General features: G+C 39.2%; 1 protein-coding gene across 4 annotated transcripts in view; it reads left to right on the forward strand.

Moving 5' to 3' along the window:
- Positions 1-22,029, forward strand: part of itsn1 (intersectin 1 (SH3 domain protein)) — a 53,372-nt gene that overhangs the window by 22,254 nt on the left and 9,089 nt on the right. The window contains exons 18-34 of one of the 4 annotated variants that reach the window (XM_065959451.1): positions 374-457; positions 4,210-4,346; positions 4,492-4,769; positions 6,238-6,395; positions 6,778-6,792; positions 8,040-8,284; positions 8,573-8,747; positions 8,936-9,022; positions 9,148-9,296; positions 9,689-9,768; positions 9,856-10,028; positions 10,126-10,171; positions 10,298-10,419; positions 10,691-10,814; positions 11,341-11,535; positions 20,449-20,570; positions 21,308-21,414. In XM_065959451.1, the coding sequence (XP_065815523.1) occupies positions 374-457; positions 4,210-4,346; positions 4,492-4,769; positions 6,238-6,395; positions 6,778-6,792; positions 8,040-8,284; positions 8,573-8,747; positions 8,936-9,022; positions 9,148-9,296; positions 9,689-9,768; positions 9,856-10,028; positions 10,126-10,171; positions 10,298-10,419; positions 10,691-10,814; positions 11,341-11,535; positions 20,449-20,570; positions 21,308-21,414 (2,297 nt within the window). The remainder of the gene's footprint in view (positions 1-373; positions 458-4,209; positions 4,347-4,491; positions 4,770-6,237; positions 6,396-6,777; positions 6,793-8,039; positions 8,285-8,572; positions 8,748-8,935; positions 9,023-9,147; positions 9,297-9,688; positions 9,769-9,855; positions 10,029-10,125; positions 10,172-10,297; positions 10,420-10,690; positions 10,815-11,340; positions 11,536-20,448; positions 20,571-21,307; positions 21,415-22,029) is intronic. The other 3 variants (XM_065959452.1, XM_029278332.2, XM_065959453.1) reach the window with 3 other exon arrangements.

The following is a 22,029-nucleotide window of genomic DNA, read 5'->3' on the forward strand; positions in this document are numbered from 1 at the left end:
ATACCACTTTTCTCATGTCTCAGTGGGTGTAAATTTTAGCTCAAAAGAGGCACATACCACTGAGATGTGAACAATATTTGACAACACTGCCCTCCGCTTTCCTTTCTACACCACCTCCCCTCCCTAAAATCTGCTCGCGTCCCACTGCTGTACCTCCTCCGTCCTCTCACTGGAGCGCTCCTTCTGCCGTTATCCTGAATCCAACCGCTGTCCTCCTTCTGTGTTTCCTTTTTCTGCTTCTTCACCCTGTATTTCTTACCTTCATTTTCTTTTCTTATTCTTTGTTAAATCTACTTAATGAACCGTTCCTTCTATATTTTCTACTCCTTTATTTATCTCCCACACTGGCCTTTTGCTCCCTTGCCCATGCCAGTCTCTGTGTGAGTTCTATGCCAACCACTGTGCCAGGATAGAAGCCCTGCGACGCCAGCTTCAGGAGGAACAGAGGGGGAGACAGGTAGAGCACACTGCCACTACTGGACTGGGGTGGTACTGCAGCTGGGATATACTGTGTGATATCAAATAATTTCAGATAAACACACTACCTGGCAGACCTGGAGCAAAGAGCAAGTATTTTGCATTGTTTATGGACCAGCACTGTCCTACACACTGTCCTACACAGCAGACTGTAAGGGAGAGGGCTAGAAGTAAAACATGGAGCATCTTCTTTATCAGAATACTAACCTGCAAGTGTGGTAGTTATTACAGAAAGGCTTTAACACATGCAAACCAACCTTACAGCTCCTGGTTTGATGCCCCCGCCAGGCAGCTAGATGCACTGCAGACAGCTGAACCTTGAATGCAATAGTATATAGATGCAAGTTTGATTACTGAACACCACTCACATACTCACATACTGATTCTGGTGTGATGTTTTTTTTAGTGATGCATGAAGTTCTCAGTAATCCAGCGAAAAATAAATGTATTGTCGGCAAACCATTTGCAATTTAATATCTTAGTATGTGTAAGTCATTAAAAACAGGAAGTAAGGAAAAAAGAAAATACAAATGAGAAATAATGAAAATATATATACTTCCAGAGTTACATATTATTGGATCATTTTAACATATTGTATCAAACCTATGAATATAATGGAAGCAAGAAACGGAGTCAATGTAGACACATTGTGTCAGCCTTACTACAAACCTAAAACTAAAGCCCGACCAATAATGATAATATAGATCAATAAGGGCCACTGACTTTTTTTTTTAACGGAAAATGTGCAAAAAAACAGGGAGCTTAAATTTACTTTACTTAAATACTCAAAAAAAAAATATCCGTAGTATCCCAGCCAAGCATTGATCTGTATTAGATTTGTTTGACATTATTTAATATAATTTTTATAAAGTGATTTGATAAAGGAAGCAGATGACCTTTACGGTAATTAAGTTCCCATCATTCCCTCTCGCCAAGGTTTTTTTTGATTCCATCTTGAGAGAAAAATGCTGTATTAGCCAACAATCTGGTAAACTATAGATTGTTTTCCCTCTTAAATAGGTATTAGCATCACAATTAAAAATCCCATATTGGTCAAGCGCTACTAAAACTGTGCTTAATACCTTAAAAAAACCTTACACTATTATCCTCTTTTTTTAGTGCTGATATTCTACGCCAGCTAAAGATGCTGTCAAGGCTTATTGAATTCTTTCTTTTACAAATAAGTTGATAACTGGGCTGCTGCCAACTCACAACTGTTATTGTTACAGTGGTAACTGTGGCAGTTATACATTAATCATCAGTGAGTCATGCATGCCTCTCCTTGCATGAGTCAAGGTATAATTATTCCTTGTGTCAACGATTGTGTTTATTAGAGCACTTAGAAAGCTTTTAAAAAATAAATTAGGATATGAAATGCAAATTAAATGTTTACACAAGAGGACGTTTTAGATTTTATATTGACGTGAAAGCAGAGTTCAAAGAACAATAAAATAACCCATCATAGTTTCAAATGTAATTTTTAAAGTTAATCAAAAAATCTTTCAGATATTTTTGTTAAATCCACAACCAAGAGGACTAATTGTCCAGTGTCTCCATGTCTCTATTTTAGAGAGCTTGGAATAGCCTGAATTTTAAAGCCTGTAAATAAAACATTCAATGTCTGTGAGTGTGTGTCTGTGTCTCCAGAATGGTTGATCATCTGTGTGTGTATGTATATACTGTATGTATATGTGTGTTTCAGTGCCAGGAGCAGGGACAGCTACAGGAGTGTGTGTCAGCCGTCAGGGTGTGTCTGGCTCGGCTAGACTACGTTATACAGGTCTACACACCACTCCAGCCTCCCCTTCCCCTCCCCACTGCCCCCCACCCCCTCTCTAGTTCTACCTGTTTTATCTTCTTTTAATCCTCTGTACCTTCTTTCTTTTACTTTCCGAGTGATTCAAAAATCTTCTCTCCACCTCTTTCTCGAATCACCTTCTCCTCTTTCCCTCTTCTCGTCCCTCAGCCAAGCTGGTGTTAGCTCACTACTTAGCCAGCTGGGTAACTATGCTCCCATAGTTCATGCTGTATCTAGCTGTTATGCTATGTCTTGCTAGACAGTCGTGCTAGTCTAGCAGGTGTACTTTATGCTATTGCAATGCTAGGCTACTTTACTAAATGACTGTACTGTACTGTAGTGTAATGCTACTTCCTGTATGCTACCAGAAGATGTTTCAGCCAGACAAATGGAAGCTTGTAGACATTTATCAGGCTATGTGAGTGTGGAAGTGCTCCTGATATGTGGGCGGATATGTGTGTGTGTGTTGTGTGTAGTCTGTGTGTGAAGGAGTGTACGCCTGGCCTGCTGTGTTGTCTCTTTGTCTTCCACTTCCTGTTTCAGGTAATTTGGAGTTCACTCTCACCAGAGTTGTAGTTTTTTTCTCCTCCGTCAGCTCTCCTCTCTGATTGGTTTGCTTGTTTCTGAAGGTTTCTTCGAGTTGGTTGTTTGGCTGAAACACGACAGCTGCCTTGTGTTGTTATAGTAACAGAGTGTGTTCTAATGGCACAGCTGGTTGTCATGACTACACAGAACTGCCACCACTGCATCCCCAAAGCGCCCCCCCTTTTCATCCCTTCCTTTTGTTTTTTTGTTCATATCTAACCCCACCCACAAACATATGTGCCTGGTGCAAGCTCCGCCCCATAGTCACAGCTGAAGTCTTCTATCTTCACTGTCAACATCCTCCAATGACAAAAGCCCCATCGACTTCCCTTCCCCCCCCAAATATAAAAGACAGCTTCATTCACGTTATCTTCTAAACATGACAGGAACAGTTTACGGTACCTGATTCCCAGGACGCATGATAGTTTAGATTCATTTATTTTTTTTGATATTGTGTTTAAATTTAAATATCTTTTTGCTTTGAGCATTACCAAAAAGGCAAGATCAATTCTGACATCTTCTCACAGGCTTTGAAAGTTTTTCGTTGAGCAAACACCGGTCCACTGAATGATCGTACGTCTATTTGTCGATGGAAGTTACTCTATCAGAAATCCACAATCACAGCACTGTTGAGACAGAAAAGCACAAGTAGACCCCAAACACAAGAAGAGGAAAAGGCGAGAAGACTGGAGAAGTTCCTGAAAACAGCGATACAAAGGTGTTACATTTATGATCACTTATGAACTTTAGGCCATCTGCTGAGTGAGGATTGTAAGAATCCGCCGGAAGCAAGACATGAGTGTGCAAAAACAACAAAACCCAGCATATGGAAACATTTACTGTAAGTCTCATTTTGAGACATTTACTGTCAGGAGAAGTAGGAGACAGAGGTTATTTCACTAACGAACACAATAAAACTCTTATTGAGTGAAGAATAAAAATGAACTGTTTTCTGTCCGACCTTTCAAACTGCTCAGCGCACCTCAGGACAGATTTGTAATGATGTCATGTTCCATCTGTTGAAGAGAATCAACTAAGAGTGCCACTATTTCCCCGTCAAAAGCATCAAGCTTCTCATTAGCCCCAATCCATTTCTTGCTATGGTTATTGGCAGGTGCGTCTCCTCACCTCTTTGTCAAGGCTGAAGGGGCGGAGCTTGCCTTCATCACCTGACTAATACATATCGCTGCTACTGCTATTGCTACTGCTGTTGTTGTTGTTGTTGTTGTTGTTGTTGTTGCTGTTACTGTTGTTGCTGTTTGATGTCCATGGCAACCCATAGCAACCAGCCCTCTGATCCCACTTCCTCCTCACCGCTGTTCCTTCCTGTATCCCATGATGCTTCGCAGGAGCTGAGGGAAATCCACAGCCGGCAGCAGAGACAGAAGCAGAAGGATCTGGAAGGAGACACGCTCACACTGACACACACACACTCTCAAATGCACACCCCGATCGAGAGGAAGTCTGCTGAATTGCAGGAGAGCAGGTACAAATGAAACAGACTTCAGGATTGAAGAGGTCTTTGATTATGTCCAAGCAATTATGTCCAAAAGTTAGAATTTGTTTTACTTAACTATGAAAAGTTTTGTATGTAGACCATCTCCTCTGTCTCCCTTCCCCTCATACGACAGATTGTCATCAGAGGAGAGCGTGGCCTGGAGGGATGAAGCAGCAGGCTCTGCCCCCAGAGCTCCTAGCCCCCCCTCCATCTCTGCACCCCATGCCTGGCTGAACCGAGTGACTCAGGAAGACGAGGAGAGGAAGAGGAGAGGGCTGGACGAGGAGGAAGAGGGTGTGAAGGGAGCGGGACCACTAGAAGAGAGTGAGGATGAGGGGAGAGGAAAGATGGACATGCAGGAGAAACTTACCAAGATGTTCAGCCAGCCGGCCGACCCCTGGGCTTCAACAGGTGTGTGTTGGCTGTTTAGAGTGTGAATCTCACCTGAAGGAGAGAGCAAGTATGAAAATGAGACGATTGAGCAAGTCCCAGTGTGTGGTGGTAACCCATGTTTAATGCAACCAGCTGCTAGTATTGCATAGAAATGAATGAACCTAATCAGTCATCTTCTATTGAAACAATAATAATAATAATAATAATAATAACAATAATGATGCATTTTATTTATGGGTGCCTTTCACATCACTCAAGGTCACCTTACAGACACAGGTTAAAAACAAGAACACAGTCAACTACATAAAAAACAAAAACTGCAATAATAAGAAGGGACTGGTCAGACAGAATAGGCAAATCTTAAAAGGTGTGTTTTGAGCTTTGATCTGAAGGTGGAACGAGAGAGTTAATGTCACGGATGGTTTGTGGGAGAGAGTTCAAGAGACGGGGGCAGCACGGCTAAAAGCTCGAGACCTCATTGATGATAGGCGGGCAGGAGGTGTGTTGAGGACCAATGATTTTCAATATTGTAAAGACTCATTGAGCATTATGACAAATACAGTCAGAAGTTCCATGTTATTAAAACACTGGGAACAGTTCATTTTGGACACTTAAAAATAAAACTAAACACACACAAAATTAAGGATTAAAAAAAGTCATTAATGAATAAAATAGTTGGCAGTGTTTAACTTTAAATAATCAACTCCTGTTAAAAGTTGAAAGAACACATTTATAGCCTCATACGTGGTTTGAAGAGTAAATCTCACAGCTTGTGAATGACAAACTCCACCTCTCTTTGTCACTCACTAATAAACTTCATTTGGATGCAGTTCAATATTGCCGCTGCCTCAACATGGTCACATCACAAGAACAATTAAGTAAATCAAATTTCCTTCTGGAACAGTTTGATTCTGGAGACAAATATAAAGGCTGTTTTACATCCCTGTGCCATGCATCTCTTTTACAGCATTATATTATATGGATGGGGAGTGGATCCGCTGCTTTTATGTGTTATATTTGTTGTGGTTTTGTTGTTTTTTGTAAATGTTGTGCACAGTACCTGGTTCTTTTATTGATGTCACCCATGTCAAGGTCCAAACACTGAAGGTCTAATAAAAACTCCCAACGGCCAGTGTTTGGTTGGACCAATTTATCAATGTGTAATTTTCTTTCATCAAAGTTATTCTATTGAAATATCGATTCAACAAAATGAATCAGCCAGACGCCATTTTTAGATTTCCGAGCTACCATCCATCAAAGGCACGCTTAAGTTTTCTAACTCTCTCAGCCAGGATTTGTCCTAATGGCTGCACCAAAATGCTCCAAGACATGAAGATTTTCCTCTATTTTTATTCCCATTACATTGAAGAAAATGTCAATCTGAAGTGGAAGACCAAACTTCAGAGAAGGATTGAAGTTAAGCCTGAGGTGAACATGAGGACTGAATCTGTGTTAATAATGTTTAAAATGTCATGTGTCCTTTCAGTGGAGAGGGCTCCAGTACCCAGTCTGTTTGACCAGAAGGCACCAGTCAGTAGCTTCGATCAGCAGCAGTCGGTGAAGGTGGTCTACTACCGAGCCGTGTATCCGTTTGATGCTCGCAGCCATGATGAGATCAGTATCGCCCCCGGAGATGTTATCATGGTAAGTTTGTCTGCGCTCACATACTAAGATCACATGACTTTTCTATCCACCTTACATGTTACAACATAATGGGAACATTGGATAATCATCGTACAAATTTAGATCACATGCGAGTTTGAAGTTTTCACCATGAAAACAAAACTTGAACTTCACCCACAGTCAGCGACCGTTATTGGGACACAACGCCTTAGATAGATATGACACAAATACTTATTGCCTCTGTTGCCTCTGTTCTACTTTAAGTGTGTTTGTATAAAGCCACCTGTGTGTATATGTGTGACTGTTTCTTTTGGTCTCTGCCCTCTCTGCAGTATTTCTGTGTGTATGAGTGTGTGCAGTGTGTATTAACCGTTTCCTTTCTCCTCTGCTGTGCAATCTGAAGGTGAAGGGGGAATGGGTAAGTTCTTGCCCCCGCCCAGTGTTGTGCCTCCACCAATCTCAATCCAGCACCCATTTGAACTCTTGCTGTCATTGGTTCATCTCATGTAATCTCCGTCTTCATTCATTCACCTGTGGATGAATGCTTTGGCCTAGTAATCGTCGTCACATCTGCTCACTTTGTTTTTGCTTGTTTTGTTTTTACACTTACCGTTTAAACGTTTTGGATTTGTTTAACTGTGACCATAATGCTGAGCAATGTGACACACACTGAATAATTAAGGTTGCTTCACCTCAGCCTACAGCCACATTTAGTAAGTCTAAGTTTATGCCGAGCGTCTACAGTAGACCAGAGTTTACCCTCCACTCCCCTAAAATGAAGCCTTAAAATTAGTCTGGCCCCATATGAGTTTTCTGGAGTTGTCTACTACTGTATTGGTTCTATAACAGGAACCTGATGAAGAAATCAAGAATCATGAAAAACTACATAAACTCCAAATTAATATTGTACGTTTTGTTATAACTAGCAACTGTTGCTTTAAATTCTGTATTTTGTATTTCAACTTCTGCGTTCTGCAGCTAAGTAACCAACTTTAATACAGAGAAATGACTCCTGTTAAAACAGGCGGACACAGCTCTATTTTATGTGAATGGTAAGGTGATATAAATTAACATCGTGGATGGAGATTTATTTTTGAAACTTTGCTTTCATTGCTGATTTGTACTGAGAATTATTTTTTAATGAAAATGTATGAAGTTGACAAATACATAGTGTATTTTCATTGTCAGTATATCAGTAAAAACAAACTCCAAATGAATAAATGTGTTTTTTTAAGACATTACATCCCATAACCCAGTCAATACCCACCTCAGCAGCCCTTTTAACAAATGGACTATGCCAATCATTTAAAGAAAAAAAGCTATTTTGTGGATCCAATTTTCTTAATCAAAGGGTGCAGCAGTAGGACATAGAATAATTATTGATTTAGATGAATAATCAGAGAGGTCTTTGTCCATTTCAGTCACAATAAGTCGATAACCACTTCATAATCAACTATTTTGTGAATTCTACCTCCAGGATTTCAACTCCCAACCGCTGCTGCTGTTGTAACTTTGTTATTGTTTACACCACTGCTCTGCTCTGCCATAAGCCTGCACAGAAACACACACTCGTATCTCTGCCAATCGGAGCCTTGTGTTTGTGTGTTTTGTGTATTGTTTGTGTTTTCATGCCTTAACTGTATGTTCATTTTGCTGCTCCCACAGGTGGATGAATCTCAAACAGGTGAACCTGGTTGGCTGGGAGGAGAGCTCAGGGGGCGAACCGGTTGGTTTCCTGCCAATTATGCTGAACGGATACCCGACAGTGAAGCACCGATCAGCCTACGTGCAGCCGCTTCAGCCACACCCACCTCAACACAGCAACCAATGACCACGCCTCCCCCAGCCCCCGGACAAACGTCCTCTTCAGCGTCCTCCGCCAACAGTAACTGGGCCGATTTTAGCACCACGTGAGTCCTGCTCATCTGGTTTTATTGGTGCATGAAAGTACTGAATATTACAAAATTGATGCTAGTTTATTTAAATTGATTAAAATAACATTTTTTCAGATTTAAATATTAATTTGCAAAATAACCGAAACAAGATATACATCCATGCTGTGTTTGCTGTTCATCGATTTTTTTTAGCACCTGAGCTTCAATGTCAACATTTGAATCTTTTTTTTAATACTGAATATTTTCAACCACATCACATCAGTATCACTAATATTGCCGTCTTTCTGTGTTGTTTATTTCCAGTTGGCCCTCTAATACAGCCAGTCAGTCAGAGAGTGAGGGGTGGGATGCATGGCCAACCTCTACAGCCAGTCAGAATCCATCGCTCAGCGTTCCCTCAGCGCAGCTACGACAGCGCTCTGCCTTTACACCTGCTACCATGACAACAGGCTCCTCTCCTTCTCCTGTGCTCGGACAGGTACAGACTAGATAAAAATGTGATCAGTATTAAATCCAGAACTATTTATAAAAATGTGGAAAATGTTTTCCTAAACTTGAACCTGAGGTTGACTTTCTGTAGAAAATAAAAGATGATCATAGCTTACAGTTACTGCTCTGTTTCTATGTAGACATCTGATCTTATTGGTGCTACTCTGTGTTTGTCAGGGGGAGAAGGTGGAGGGTCTTCAGGCTCAGGCTTTGTATCCCTGGAGAGCGAAGAAAGACAACCACCTCAACTTCAACAAAAATGAGGTGATCAGAATTCTGTCATAGATGGACATATTTTTGATTATTGACTTTTCTCTCCGTCTCAATTCATCTGCATCTCTTTAGTTTACTGAATAGAACTGACAGTTGTATTGTTTTTTTACATGCAGATAATAACCGTATTGGAGCAGCAGGACATGTGGTGGTTAGGTGAACTGCAGACCGGACAGAGAGGCTGGTTCCCCAAAAGTTACGTCAAGCTCATCTCTGCCACCATAACAGCCCCCGCTGTCGTCGCAGCACGCAGCAAAAACACCAGGTAGGTTACAAAGCTACATGAGGACTCATTCAGTATGTAAATCTTATTTGTTTATGGTTAGGTCAATGACATTTAAAATTGTGCTGCACTAGTTTGCGTTAAGAGAGAACTGTTTACTTCCTGCTCTGTGAGCTTTTAGGGTATGACATCATTGAATCCTGTTAGTCAGAGTGCAGCTGTAGAACCTAAAAGAGGACCTTCTCATTAAAAAAACAGGGTTGTTAGATTGATTTATCTTTCTTGTTGTTTTGCTCCGGATCAGCTTATCCAACAGCTCCAGCAAGCAAAAAAAGAAATCAATACAAACGCCTCGATTTGTTGATTCTGGAGCTTCCTAAATATGTAACCGTTTACAGTTTAAGATTTTTTTTTGTCTGCTTTGTCTCTCCTAGTGAATCGGGATCATCAGAGAGCCCACCCAATGGGAAACGCCCTTCTCCTTCCCCAACCAAACCCTCTGAATCTGGAGAAGGTAACACACTCAGACATGCAGTTGCATATTATCTGTAAAGGTTGAGAGGTTAGATGTAATTGACTACGTCCCAATGCATCTGCACAGAGTACTTGGCCATGTACACCTATGAGAGCAGCGAACAAGGTGACCTCAGTTTCCAGCAAGGAGAAGTCGTCATGGTGACCAGGAAAGAAGGGGATTGGTGGACGGGCATGGTCGGGGGAAAGACAGGAGTCTTCCCTTCTAATTATGTCAAACCACGAGACTCGGCCTCGGAGGTGAGATGAGGATAGACAGTGGGTGTGACTAAAGTTTTTACACGAAGAGGAAAATATTTGTTTTGTTTGTTAATTTAAATGTTGTCTCTGTTTTTAGTCTTTGGGACCAGCAGGGAAGACAGGCAGTCTGGGAAAGAAGCCAGGTGAGCTTTCGTTTTCTATAAATGGCTTCTGTAGCCTTCTCTCCACTTTGTGTTGTTTTTTTTTTAAACACAGATTAAAAAGACTAACTCACTAATAAATCCTCTTCCTCTCGGTCTCTACATCAGAAATTGCTCAGGTGATCGCCCCTTACAGTGCCACAGGAGCCGAGCAGCTGACGTTAGCTCCAGGACAGCTCATCCTCATAAGAAAGAAGAACCCAGGGGGGTGGTGGGAGGGGGAGCTCCAGGTAAACGATAAGTTCATGCAAAGAAAGGTTTTTCTTGCTGACGTTTTTTAGAATAAAATCTGTTAAAGGCATTTAACAGAATGTCTGATAAGTTTGATTGGGCTTCCATATCGTTTGTATATACTACTTCCATATCGTTTGTATATACTACTTTAATCTACTTTAATACATAGTAAATTATGTTAAGAATAAGGCTTTTTAAATAATGTTAAAAAATACACACTCTGGGGTTGCATATTTTTGACGAACAGTATGATGTGTTCTGGTTCAGGCCCGGGGGAAAAAGCGGCAGATAGGCTGGTTCCCTGCAAACTATGTGAAGCTGCTCAGTCCAAGCACCAGCAAGACGACGCCCACAGAGCCCACCCCTCCTAAACTGGCTCCTGCCAGCACAGGTACACTCACACACGTGCTGAGAATATTCTGCAAATACAAATGAAGCTTTATTTCTCGTAGGAAAACAAATACAAACGGCATTTATTAGAGTAGTAAGAAGAGCCTACTTTAACTATAGAAAGTACTAAACCTTTGTTTCCCAACCTTCCTCTGTTTGAAAAATATACTAGTTCACGTTTTCTTACTATTTATTCTGTTTGGTTAACATTACTGTATTTAATTGTCAGTGCAAACTCGTAACTTTCCACATCTGTGTTTAAGTGATGAGACCCTGTCACTTCTCAACAAGCCTTTTATTGTCATTTGTAGGAATGTAGCTGCTGCTCATTCTCTGTCTCTACAAAATACTGATTGGCTCAGGCATTAACACACTCTCAGCCTATGTTGCTGTAATTGTCCACCTGTTGTACTTTGTCTATACAATGTATTCAAAGTGATACATTTGCATCAGATGACAGGAACCCTTTACCTGATATAATGACGTCCTGTCCTTTGTGTCCTTTGTGTCCGTCTGTGGTTGTGAAGCTGTGTGTCAGGTGATCGGCATGTACGACTACATCGCCCAGAACGACGACGAGCTGGCCTTTCAGAAGGGTCAGGTGATCACAGTGCTCAGCAAAGACGACTGTGATTGGTGGAAAGGAGAGCTCAACGGAAGGGAGGGTCTGTTTCCGAGCAATTACGTCAAACTCACCACAGATACCGACCCGAGCACGCAGTGTGAGTACTCACAAACACACACACATACACACACACACACACACACCAGACTCACGCGAATCACAGAACACATGTGTAACCTGCTCAAATTAACAAATTAACAAGTACGAAGCGATGTAACACTCACACACACACTTACACACAGAACACTCTCTTTCCTTCACACACACACACAGACACACGCACACGCCCCAGAGCAAGGTGTGGAGATGCTGTCCCTCTCTCAGTGTTTGACCCTGGATTGGTTTGACCTTGATGTTTCACCTTGACACTCCTTTGGGCCTCTTTGATAACCTCCCAGTCATGCAAGACCTCTGGGTGGTGCTTGTGTGTGTCTGTATGGCGTGTTCGTTCATGCATGTGTGTGTCTTTTTTGCGCACATTAGTGTAAATGTGTTTCCTTCTCTTTCCTGCATGTTTCCCTTGAGCATGATCCACCATAGACTCAGAGTTTATAGAGCTGAGCATGAGACACCAACCGTACACCTAGACATGACTCACTGCTTTAACGAGTAACAGCCTGAATGTGTCTCTGTACAAAAACAACAATCATTTAAAAACACTCATGAGGATAATATCAAACGTTAGAGTTCTTGTTGTACATGAACAAAGAGAGGGATTTTCTATAACCATAAATAAAGGACAAATAATCTAAAAATACAAAAAATATATAGAAGTTTGGATACTCAACAGTAATAGTATCATCAATAATACAGTATACAATTAGAATATTAGTAGATATTATAAAAATAAAACATTTAATTTCACTTTTGTTTTGGAAAGAAATGCATATATATGTAGGCATCAACTTCACTATTTCTATTTCTATAAGAAACACATGTCAAACATTTAAGCATAAGGCATTTAGATCAAAATGTCTTCAAGACAATAACATGAATTTCAATCAGCTGTGTCCAAACATTTGACTGGTCGTGTAGATAATGTTGGTAAGGCACATTTCATACAGTTAAATCTAATGCAAAGCGCTCTACAGTTACAAAACAAAATGAAAAAAATCAATGATTTATAATAAAAAACACACCAGAGTAAAAGATTAAAACAATCATTTACTTTCATTCAAATAGAAAAATGCATTACTTATATTTAGATCTTATTTAATCAAATCAATGAAGTTACAGGACACATTTCTTTCTTCTTTTGAAGTCGAGGGACACGTGATTTCATAGAATAACCCAAGTATGAATGTATAGCCAAGAATCAGAAGATACATGAAGCATATGATACGGGATTATGATACCCCTATTGGCATTCTATTAAAATTCTTCAAGCAAGGCGATATATACTGTGATTATTTTTTTATATAAATTCAGAATCACCGTTAGAATGAACTTGATGTCACCACTAAGAGACAATTTTAACTTGTAGCAGCGCTGTCATTTTCTAAAGAATAAACCAACATGCTTCAAATCTGAGTCATAAAATCACTTTTATGGAGCTTTAGCAAAAGAATTAACAGAAGCATTGATTTAAAAAGTCCTTAAATAGAAACATTTCATTAGGATAGATGGGTTTCTAAATTTGATGCATAATCACAAAAAAGTGTTACTCTATCTGCACTACTCTTTAGAATCAGCAATTGCTTACTCTACTATTGGATATTTAAAAGAATCTGCATGTATCTATTAAACACAGTAACATTTAGAAAACAGAAGAAGAAAAAACCTTAGTCAAACATTTACACTCAGTGCAAACTCAACATTTACACTCAGTGCTTAAATGGGCATTAGTATTAAACAGAGCAAGAAAAGAGCAGCAGACACAATGGACTGGGTAGATGATTAGGCATATTCAGACTTTATTTTATTTTGAAATAATTAATTAGATTAAATCATTTATATTTCAAATTTTCTGGAATATAGCAGTCATGACATGTAGCTCATGACGGTATTGATAATATTTTGCATATAAGAAGAAACTTCAACACATAATGTGTTTGCATTAAAAAAAAACATTTGTCATTATACATTTCTGATACAACAGAGCGCTGATAATAATTTAACAATAATAAAATATCCTGTTCAGTACGTTCCCAGGTAACATTTCTTTAAAAATATTTTTAAGGAGCTTTTTATGAAAAATAATAATTGTTTAATAAAAAACACAAGTTTGAAACTTATTGTAATACTGCAAGGACTTAAGAAAATCACATCTAGTTATAGTTTATATACTCTTCTAAAATAATGTCTGCATTCATACAGTGTTGTCATTTGTAAGCAGACATGATAACTGTCATCTCCACTGCCTGCTGCCATGTTGCCCGCTCTACATCCTCTATTTCTATGCTAGATTAGACCACACCTCCACACTCTCTGTCTTGCTGCACGCTCCACCCACCTAGCACCCGATTGGTTGTTGTTGTTGTTGTTTTGTTTAGTTGTTTTTGTTGATGTTGTTGTTGTCGTCCTCTCTCTAGGATCATATCATTACCCAGAATCCCCCTCTCCTCAAAGCCCTCAAAGAGACCCACTAGGCCACTCAACCAATGGGACAGCAGCAAGAGGTCACATGACCCTGGAAATGGCGACTCTCCACCAATAGAAGCCAGAGACAGACAAAAAAGACAGACAGACTGTAACGTTTAAACGCCCAGTGGTGGCGAGAATCTGTCTTTGCATGGCTCTGACTCTCCGAACAGCACTGTTCAACAGGAGGGAGATCAATAGTCAGGACTCCTCTTTTCTCCTTTTCTTCTCCTCCTTCTTTTTCTTCTTCTCTTTTTTTGTCAGTCGAAAAGGCATTTAGATAAGGACGAAATGAAGCGAGGAGGAGGTTGAAGAAGAGCAAAAGAGGAGATGAGACTATTGAGATCCTTTCTCCCAGATTGTACTGATGAACATGTTTTAACAGGATCACAGTGAAACAAACACACACTAACAAGTACACACACACACACACACACACACACACACACACACACACACACACACAGCCCTCTCACAGCGTGGTAAAGTGGATAGTGGGTCATTTTGTGGCTTTATGGGAGATTGTGTCATTAGAATCAGTAGCTCTGCTTATCCCTGCTGCTTACTGTTTTAATTCTAGTTTTTATTTTTTTAACTTGTCTCCCATTGGTTCAGCAGCTTCATTCACCTGTCAGTCAAAAGTGCTGGCTCCACCCCCTCCTCCCCTTCACTAACCCACTCCCCTCCCACAGCTTCACAGAAAGACCCACTATCTGCTGGAGGACAAGTCTCAATGTTAAAGTCTCCTCTCTTCACCTCTCCTCTCCTTAATGCCAAAGACTCCCCCTCCCTTTTTTCTTCTCCTCTTCTCCTCCCCTTTCAAATGGAGACAAAGTAAAAGAGAGGAGAGGAGGCGTCATTGAGATGCGTCTCATAGCAGTTCAGCGCTAAGTTTCAACCCAGCAAGCCGCTCACTTTTACGTTTTTCCTGTTTAGTTTCTCCACCTCTCCTGTCTTTCTTTATCAGAGAAGGCAATTAGGAGGCATAGAAGTGAGCGAGCAGTGGGAGTTGGGACTCAGCCGGTAGCTCAGGGCTGAAATTAGAAAGCCATGCTATGTGTGCTTAGCTTACTAGCTAACCAAATTACACACACACACACACACACACACACACACACACACACACACACACACACACATACTTCAACATGGTACAGAGAGTTTAGAGTATGCAAATTACCTTAAACAGTGTGAACACACTGACACACACACACAAACACACACATATACATATATATACCGTATGTATATCTCACAATCAGACACATTAATAGTGTTTTTACTGGTAGTAGTTTAACATTATGAATATGTGTAACTTTAAATAATCTGTTTTATGTTCTGTCATTGTATTTTTGTTTTTGTTTACATGTTTATTTGTTTGTCTGTTGCTATGATTATGAGATGCTGTCACACTGTAAAGGGCTAAAACATGGATGAAGGATGATGACATGACACAGACAGTTTGGTACTAAATATGTAGGAGGGACATGATGGTTACATCTCTAAATCATTCAAGTTTACAAAGTAGTTCCACATTTTCTGTTACAAAAGTTATTTGTAAGAGTGAAACAGGAAAAACAACACAATGATAAAATACTGTTAAAGTATGAACATGAGCTAGGGATTTATTAGCTTAGCTTAGCATAACACAAGAAGCACTTGTTAGAAATGGCTAACCCAAACAAATGAGTTAAAGGCCAGCACATAACCCAGTTAAACAACATCCTGTACATTTTTCATTTCCGTTTGTGCAGGCATTGTTATCTTGTCGCTTCTTGTCAAGTTTCCATGCAAAATTAAGCTAATCTACTTCTTGCTGTAGCTCAATAGTTATCAGAGCAAAATTAATGAGTATGGAATTTCTCATCTTACAAGTAGTAACAAATATAAAACACAAGTACATTTCCCAAGATGACATACTCTCCTTGAAATGCTCAACTGTTTTAAGTTGTTCCAATTCAATCTTCCAACTGAGTGATCATTTTAAATTGATTTAAAATGATCAGATTTAGATAGATTTACCTCCTTGTTTACCTCCTAATTCCAGTTAAATTTCAGAATAAAATACCAATATTTTAAAGTATTTTTTATCTTTATCTCCTAGAATTTTCCACACTGTATCACAAAAAGTGGTTCTAGTTTGCTATACAAATGTTGCTTCTTCTTACACTGTAGAGCTACTGTTTTAACAAACAAACAATCATTTCACTCATTTTAAGAAACCATACCCAGGACCCTGCTGGGTTTGTAGCTGCATCTATAAGTTAAACATATCACAAACTCAAGTTTCAACATAAAAGGACCACATCTTGCTCAGTCCATCAAATCACTTATTTGTCATGTCAAATAACTGCTTCCCAGATCAGTGTCAGTAGAGGAAGACAAAATGGCTAGCAGCCGAACATGAACATGGAGAAACACAAATCGTCACTTAATTAAAATACTGAACTCAACCAGTTCCTGTTGTGATGTACAACCCTGGTGCATCTTTTTAATTTACAATATATTCACTCGGGGAAACATTTTCTTCTTAGGTCATACTCAGGGTGTGAAGCTCAAGCACTGTTGTACACTTTTGTTATAGTCTACTTCTGCGTTCAAGGGCCATCAATTAAACTTATTTCAAGTTAAAAAGTAATTTTCCTAACTCATTAGATACCATTAAATAACAGCTAACTTTAGCATTCAAACTCTTTATAGCTACCATCATTTTTAATCAGTATCAGTAGCAAATGTATTCGTTCCTGGCTAACAACTAGCTAACAGTAGCATAGCCAGAAATGAATATTTTTTTGAAATATTTTTATTAAGCTAACTTTAGCTAGTGTGACTTGTCTGTCATTAGCTAGTCCGTTATCAAATAAGTTGTGTTACTCTAACATTCATCCACTACGTATGTTACATCACTTTGTATAGTATGCTATCGGAAAAGCATAAACTCCTAGCTAACAGTAATTAAAGTTAGCTAACAGTAATTTGAAACACTAACATTAATCTAGCAAGGAATTGGTTCTTGGCTTACAGTAGCTGTTATTGGTGTAGGTGTTAATTCCTAGTCTACGGCGACGTAAGCTAGCTACCAGTTGTATAACCAAAAATTGGTTGAAATCTATTTTAGCTGTATTTGTCAGTTCCTAGTGAGTTAACAAAAATGTTTTAACTTGAATTATAGCCAAATTCAGATTCCACTGCCTGTCTTTACAGAGTCCAATGAATGGAAAAGTGGTGAAATAATAATACTGTCAGGTTCCTACATCGATGGTCTTTGCAAACCTTGAACGCAACATTAGGCTACAGCATTTAGGCAGCGTGTTATCTACCCTAGCTAAGCATGATGTCAGAGGAAAATGGCCACGGTGTGAATATGGTTAACTTTCAACATTAACAAAAGCCCCCTTGGTGCCTTCAATGGGGTCGCGTTTACTGTGTTCATGAGAAGAGACAATATGAACACATTCCTCTTATGGTATTCACAACATTGTAAGTTCAACTTTTCTGAAAGCTTCGAGTTCATGAGTTGTGACGTGTTTTATGCCGTTTTCAGAAATGGCGGAGCCCATGGACTTAAGCCACCCAATAAAGTTTGCTTAACTTTAGCCATGAACGGGACCAAAAGGAGCTAGGGCGAGTGTTCATCTAGACTGCACCTTATCGTCTTGTCACTTGTTCCTTCACGTGGCGTTTAAACACATAGAAATAATGTAATGTTAGCATTTCCATACAGAGAGCCAGGAGGACAAGAAGTGATATTTTGGCGTCCAATTGTTGCCTAGCAACAGTGTTCCCATACCGTTAAACTTGAACGCCAAGCCTTTCCTGTACACGTCTTCACGACATGACTGTGCGAGTCCCATTTGAAGGCCGCACCCCAGTCTATTTGTTCTCATAGCAACAGACTAGGAATATAGTGGTTGCCATATCAGATGTATACTTTTGTTTTTGTTTTGTTTATCCAGATGACAGTATTGTGATTTTAATGATTACCCTCAGAAACACAAAAGATGATTAAAAATGAATATTGAAACTACAAAACTTTTTATACAACAAGCAATAGAGCTGTTCCTCTTATAATTATTATTCTAATAATGATTAACCTGCGTGGATCCCATTGGCTCCTCAAGATTGTCAGTATTGGAAGTGTAAGTCTCTGATTGGTTGATTAGTTAAAAACCATCGGTTCTCAAACTGAGGCTAGAGGCCTTTAATTTGGGTCACTGGAGAGGCTGTTCAGGCTCCCCACAGGACAGAAATTTAAGCAGAATGTAACGTTTATTAATAGTTTGTTAACCGATGGTTGAGACTTTTCACCGTCAGATGAAGTATTTTAGGGTAGAACAAAGACCAACATAGACCAGAGCCATGCTTCCAACCAGCTGGATCAATATTCCACTACCTAATAACGCCTGTTAAGTATTAACCCACTCATCTGCAGTTTTCTTTTTAACCCTCTTACAATAGCTTTAATCATTTGGGAACTCAAACTGCTTTATATGAAGAAAAGCTAGAAACGTTTTATTTCTTTTAAGGTTTTTTATGATAACACACACACACACACACACACACACACGCACACACCTTTGTCATCAGCAATGAAGCATGGCTCTTCTCTAGCCTGGTTTGTTAAAGAAGAAAAAAGAATCTCTGTATGATCCTTTGTTAATCTAATCAATGATGGTTGGTGCTTTATATGGATATAAATTGCAACTCTAATGAATGGACGAATGGATTAACAGCCAGGCCAAATGTAACCGGACTGCACTTGGTGTCATGCATGCGTGAATGAATGAATTTGTGAGTGAGTGAATTTTATGGACATGAATGGTCAGATGGAAACACAAAGGAATGGAAAGGATACTTGAATGAATGAATGAAATGTACAGAATGTTAGCATAGTGTTGGTAGTAAAAGTGTCCTGAGGTTTTTATTGGTGGAGATTAAACACTCTGAGACAGACTGCTGTCGACTGGCCTCATTACTCTCTCATACACACACTACTCAAGTCAACTCAGATTTATTTTTTATAGCACCTTTCATACATAGAAGTTCTTCGCAAAAGAAGCGAAATTGAAAGAAAGAGATCAAAACAAAAAGCTGTTAAGACCTTTTAATGTATTTGGTATCCTAAGGAAGCTTCCTATTGAGCAGGTATTTTTAAATGAGACAACATTTATTTTTTATTCTGTACAAAAATATATATTTAAGAAAATCTTCTAAGTTGCATTCGTGTTACACATTTCACTTCATTAAACTCTAGGTCAAATCGTCTTATGGGTTAAAATAAAATATTATTTGGCATACAATTCTTAGCTTTGTGCTGTGTGCTAACAGCGTCTTTGGATAAAAGCGTCAGCTGAGTGAATTGTAGAAATAACATTTTGGAGCAGCTTGTATTGTGACCAACAGAGGGCCCTGTGTTACAGTCGTGATTGATCTTGAAAACTTTACTTGGACCCACATACATAATATCCTCCCTCTTTGATCTCAATTTTAGACAAATAGCTGCAAAAACAAGGTGTAATATTTGTTTTTGTTGATTATACACTGCTCAAGTTTATTACTTAGTTAAAAAAACTTCAAGGTACTTTTAAACAGTGAAACAAATGACTACATCTGATGTGAGTGGGATGGTTTGCATTGACAAAACCCCTGAAAAACCCATTAACTGCAGCAGTTGTCAGCTAATAGATACTGTAGCTCAAGTTTGTAAATTCAGTTCTGCAGCAGAGGCAAACTACATCTGTTTACTTTAGATGGTGAGAAAACTCAAGTGGAATTGTCATTTTTAAAGCCTTGTGCATTTTCACCGACTATCAAGGTGTATGAAGAGTGAAAGGCTTGAAGAGGTCAAAAAGCTCCAGCAACACTTGTAGTATGAAGACCCCAAATTAATAAAGTGGGCCCATTTTTTTTAGAAAATACCAGAATTCCCTGTTAACTAATCACCATGAAACTTCAAATTGAAAACAAATTTAAAGCCTCTCGTAAAAAAAAGTATGTTCCTAGTGTTGCTCTCAGCTTTTAACCATTTAAGGATAAGAGACAATTATCACAAATAATAATGTGAGAATCAGAAAACTGAATCTTACTGATTATAAATGTGAAGTGCAGGTGCATGCCACAATCCAGAAACTGACTTTTATTTGCAGTCAAGCAGAAACTATTTAAGGAAGCTTCCTCATTTAGGTGCGCATAAAAAAGGACCACTGTCAAAAATAAAAACCCTAGTTAGTAAAAGAAAATGGACAAACTTAGACTCACACACTCCTCCTCCAACTTTAGTCCCACTGCCTGTTTGTTGATCCCAGGTATGTATTTGGTTGTCATTATATTAATAAAGGTATTGAAGTTTCCTTTTCATACTCCTTCCATGTGTCAGGATGTTGGATTGACAGCCATTTGTATCTGTGTGTGTGATGTTTGTATATATCAGGGTGTGCTGACCTTCACCTGCTGGACATGCTGAGTCCCATGGAGAGGAAGAGGCAGGGTTACATCCACGAGCTGATCGTCACTGAGGAGAACTACGTCAATGACCTGCAGCTCGTCACAGAGGTAAACCCAGATAAGATGCATGTCATGTTCGCCTGTTGATTTAGAATTCAAAAAGTATGGCTGACCTTTGCCGCACAACACAACGCTGTCATTTTGAAAAGTTTAACTGTCACAGGCTGTTGTTTCTGAAGTGTTTGTTTTATTAAAAGGGTAAACTGTTGCGGATATCCTCCTCTAAATCCTCTAACTTTCTGAATCACACAGGATTTCCAAAGCCCATTTGTTGACCCAGTTGCAAAAATCAAAGTTAATGTGACCACGTAAAATATGTGAACAATAACCAAATAGTATTGTCCTTTTTTCCCCCGTTATTAATTTTTTTATTTTTTTAAGTTATCAGCAACTGTTAAGTGAAGCTTTTTTTTGCCAAAGATAATCATTGACCGATAAGATTTGTTTTGACTAGATTGTGTGACTAAATGGAAGTTAAAGTTAATTGTTTAAACTTGAGAAAAAGAGAAAATATGTGTGTAAGAAACGCTCTGTTGCAAACGTCCATCAGCATTCATAGTTATTGCCGTTGTCTGTGGCCACCAAAGACCTCCAGGCCTTTTTCAAAAGGAGGTCTCCAACAGGCTGTTACGTACTGAATCTTGGCAGCTTGAGGCGAAAGGCGGCGAAAATGTGCTTTTGTTCTATATAAACCTTAAGACACCACTCCCTCATAATGATACGGTGTTATCTGTGTCTGTCAAATTTAAAGTAACTGTTCAGTGTTTGTGTTTGTGTGTGTTTAGATCTTCCACAAACCTCTGCTGGAGTGTGAGCTGCTGACGGAGAAGGAAGTGGCCATGATCTTTGTCAACTGGAAGGAGCTCATCATGTGCAACATCAAACTGCTCAAGTAAAGACAAACAAATGTCTATGGTTACTGTTTACTGGTTAACCTGTGAAACATGTATGAAGTCATTGAACTTTTTTTTTTGAATGACCCCTTCAAATGAAAGTTACATATGTAACTACGGTTCTATGAATCCTGAATGACCGCCAGAGCTTCTGGTCACTGAAATCATCGTGTCTCGTGAGAAGATTCTGCAGGAACAGATCCTCTGATGACACCGGAAGATATAGACGTGTCTGGGTCATCAGGGGTCACACGTTACTTTGCTGATATTTTTAATCGACCTGCGCATGCTTAAAGCACCACCTCTGGCGGTCAGGAAGGATGAAATAGAAGTCATTTTTAATGTTCAGACAAATGTTTTTTTTAACAGAACAATAGAGCGGAACAGTCCTACAAGCAAGAATACGTTTTACAATGTACTCTCATTTCGAAGCTGCTCTGATTTCATCAAGAAAAATATTTTTTTGATGACATTTGCTGACCCGCATTGTCTGTAAATACTGTAAAACATCAATCAATAGCTCTGGCTTTTCATTTTACTACGGTGTTTGAAATAACCCTGCATTTATTTGGGACAGGCGTCGATATGAGACAGGCCTTCAATTATTTTCAAAC

Source organism: Labrus bergylta, chromosome 10 (assembly GCF_963930695.1).
Source record: "Labrus bergylta chromosome 10, fLabBer1.1, whole genome shotgun sequence".
NCBI classification, from domain to species: Eukaryota; Metazoa; Chordata; class Actinopteri; order Labriformes; family Labridae; genus Labrus; species Labrus bergylta.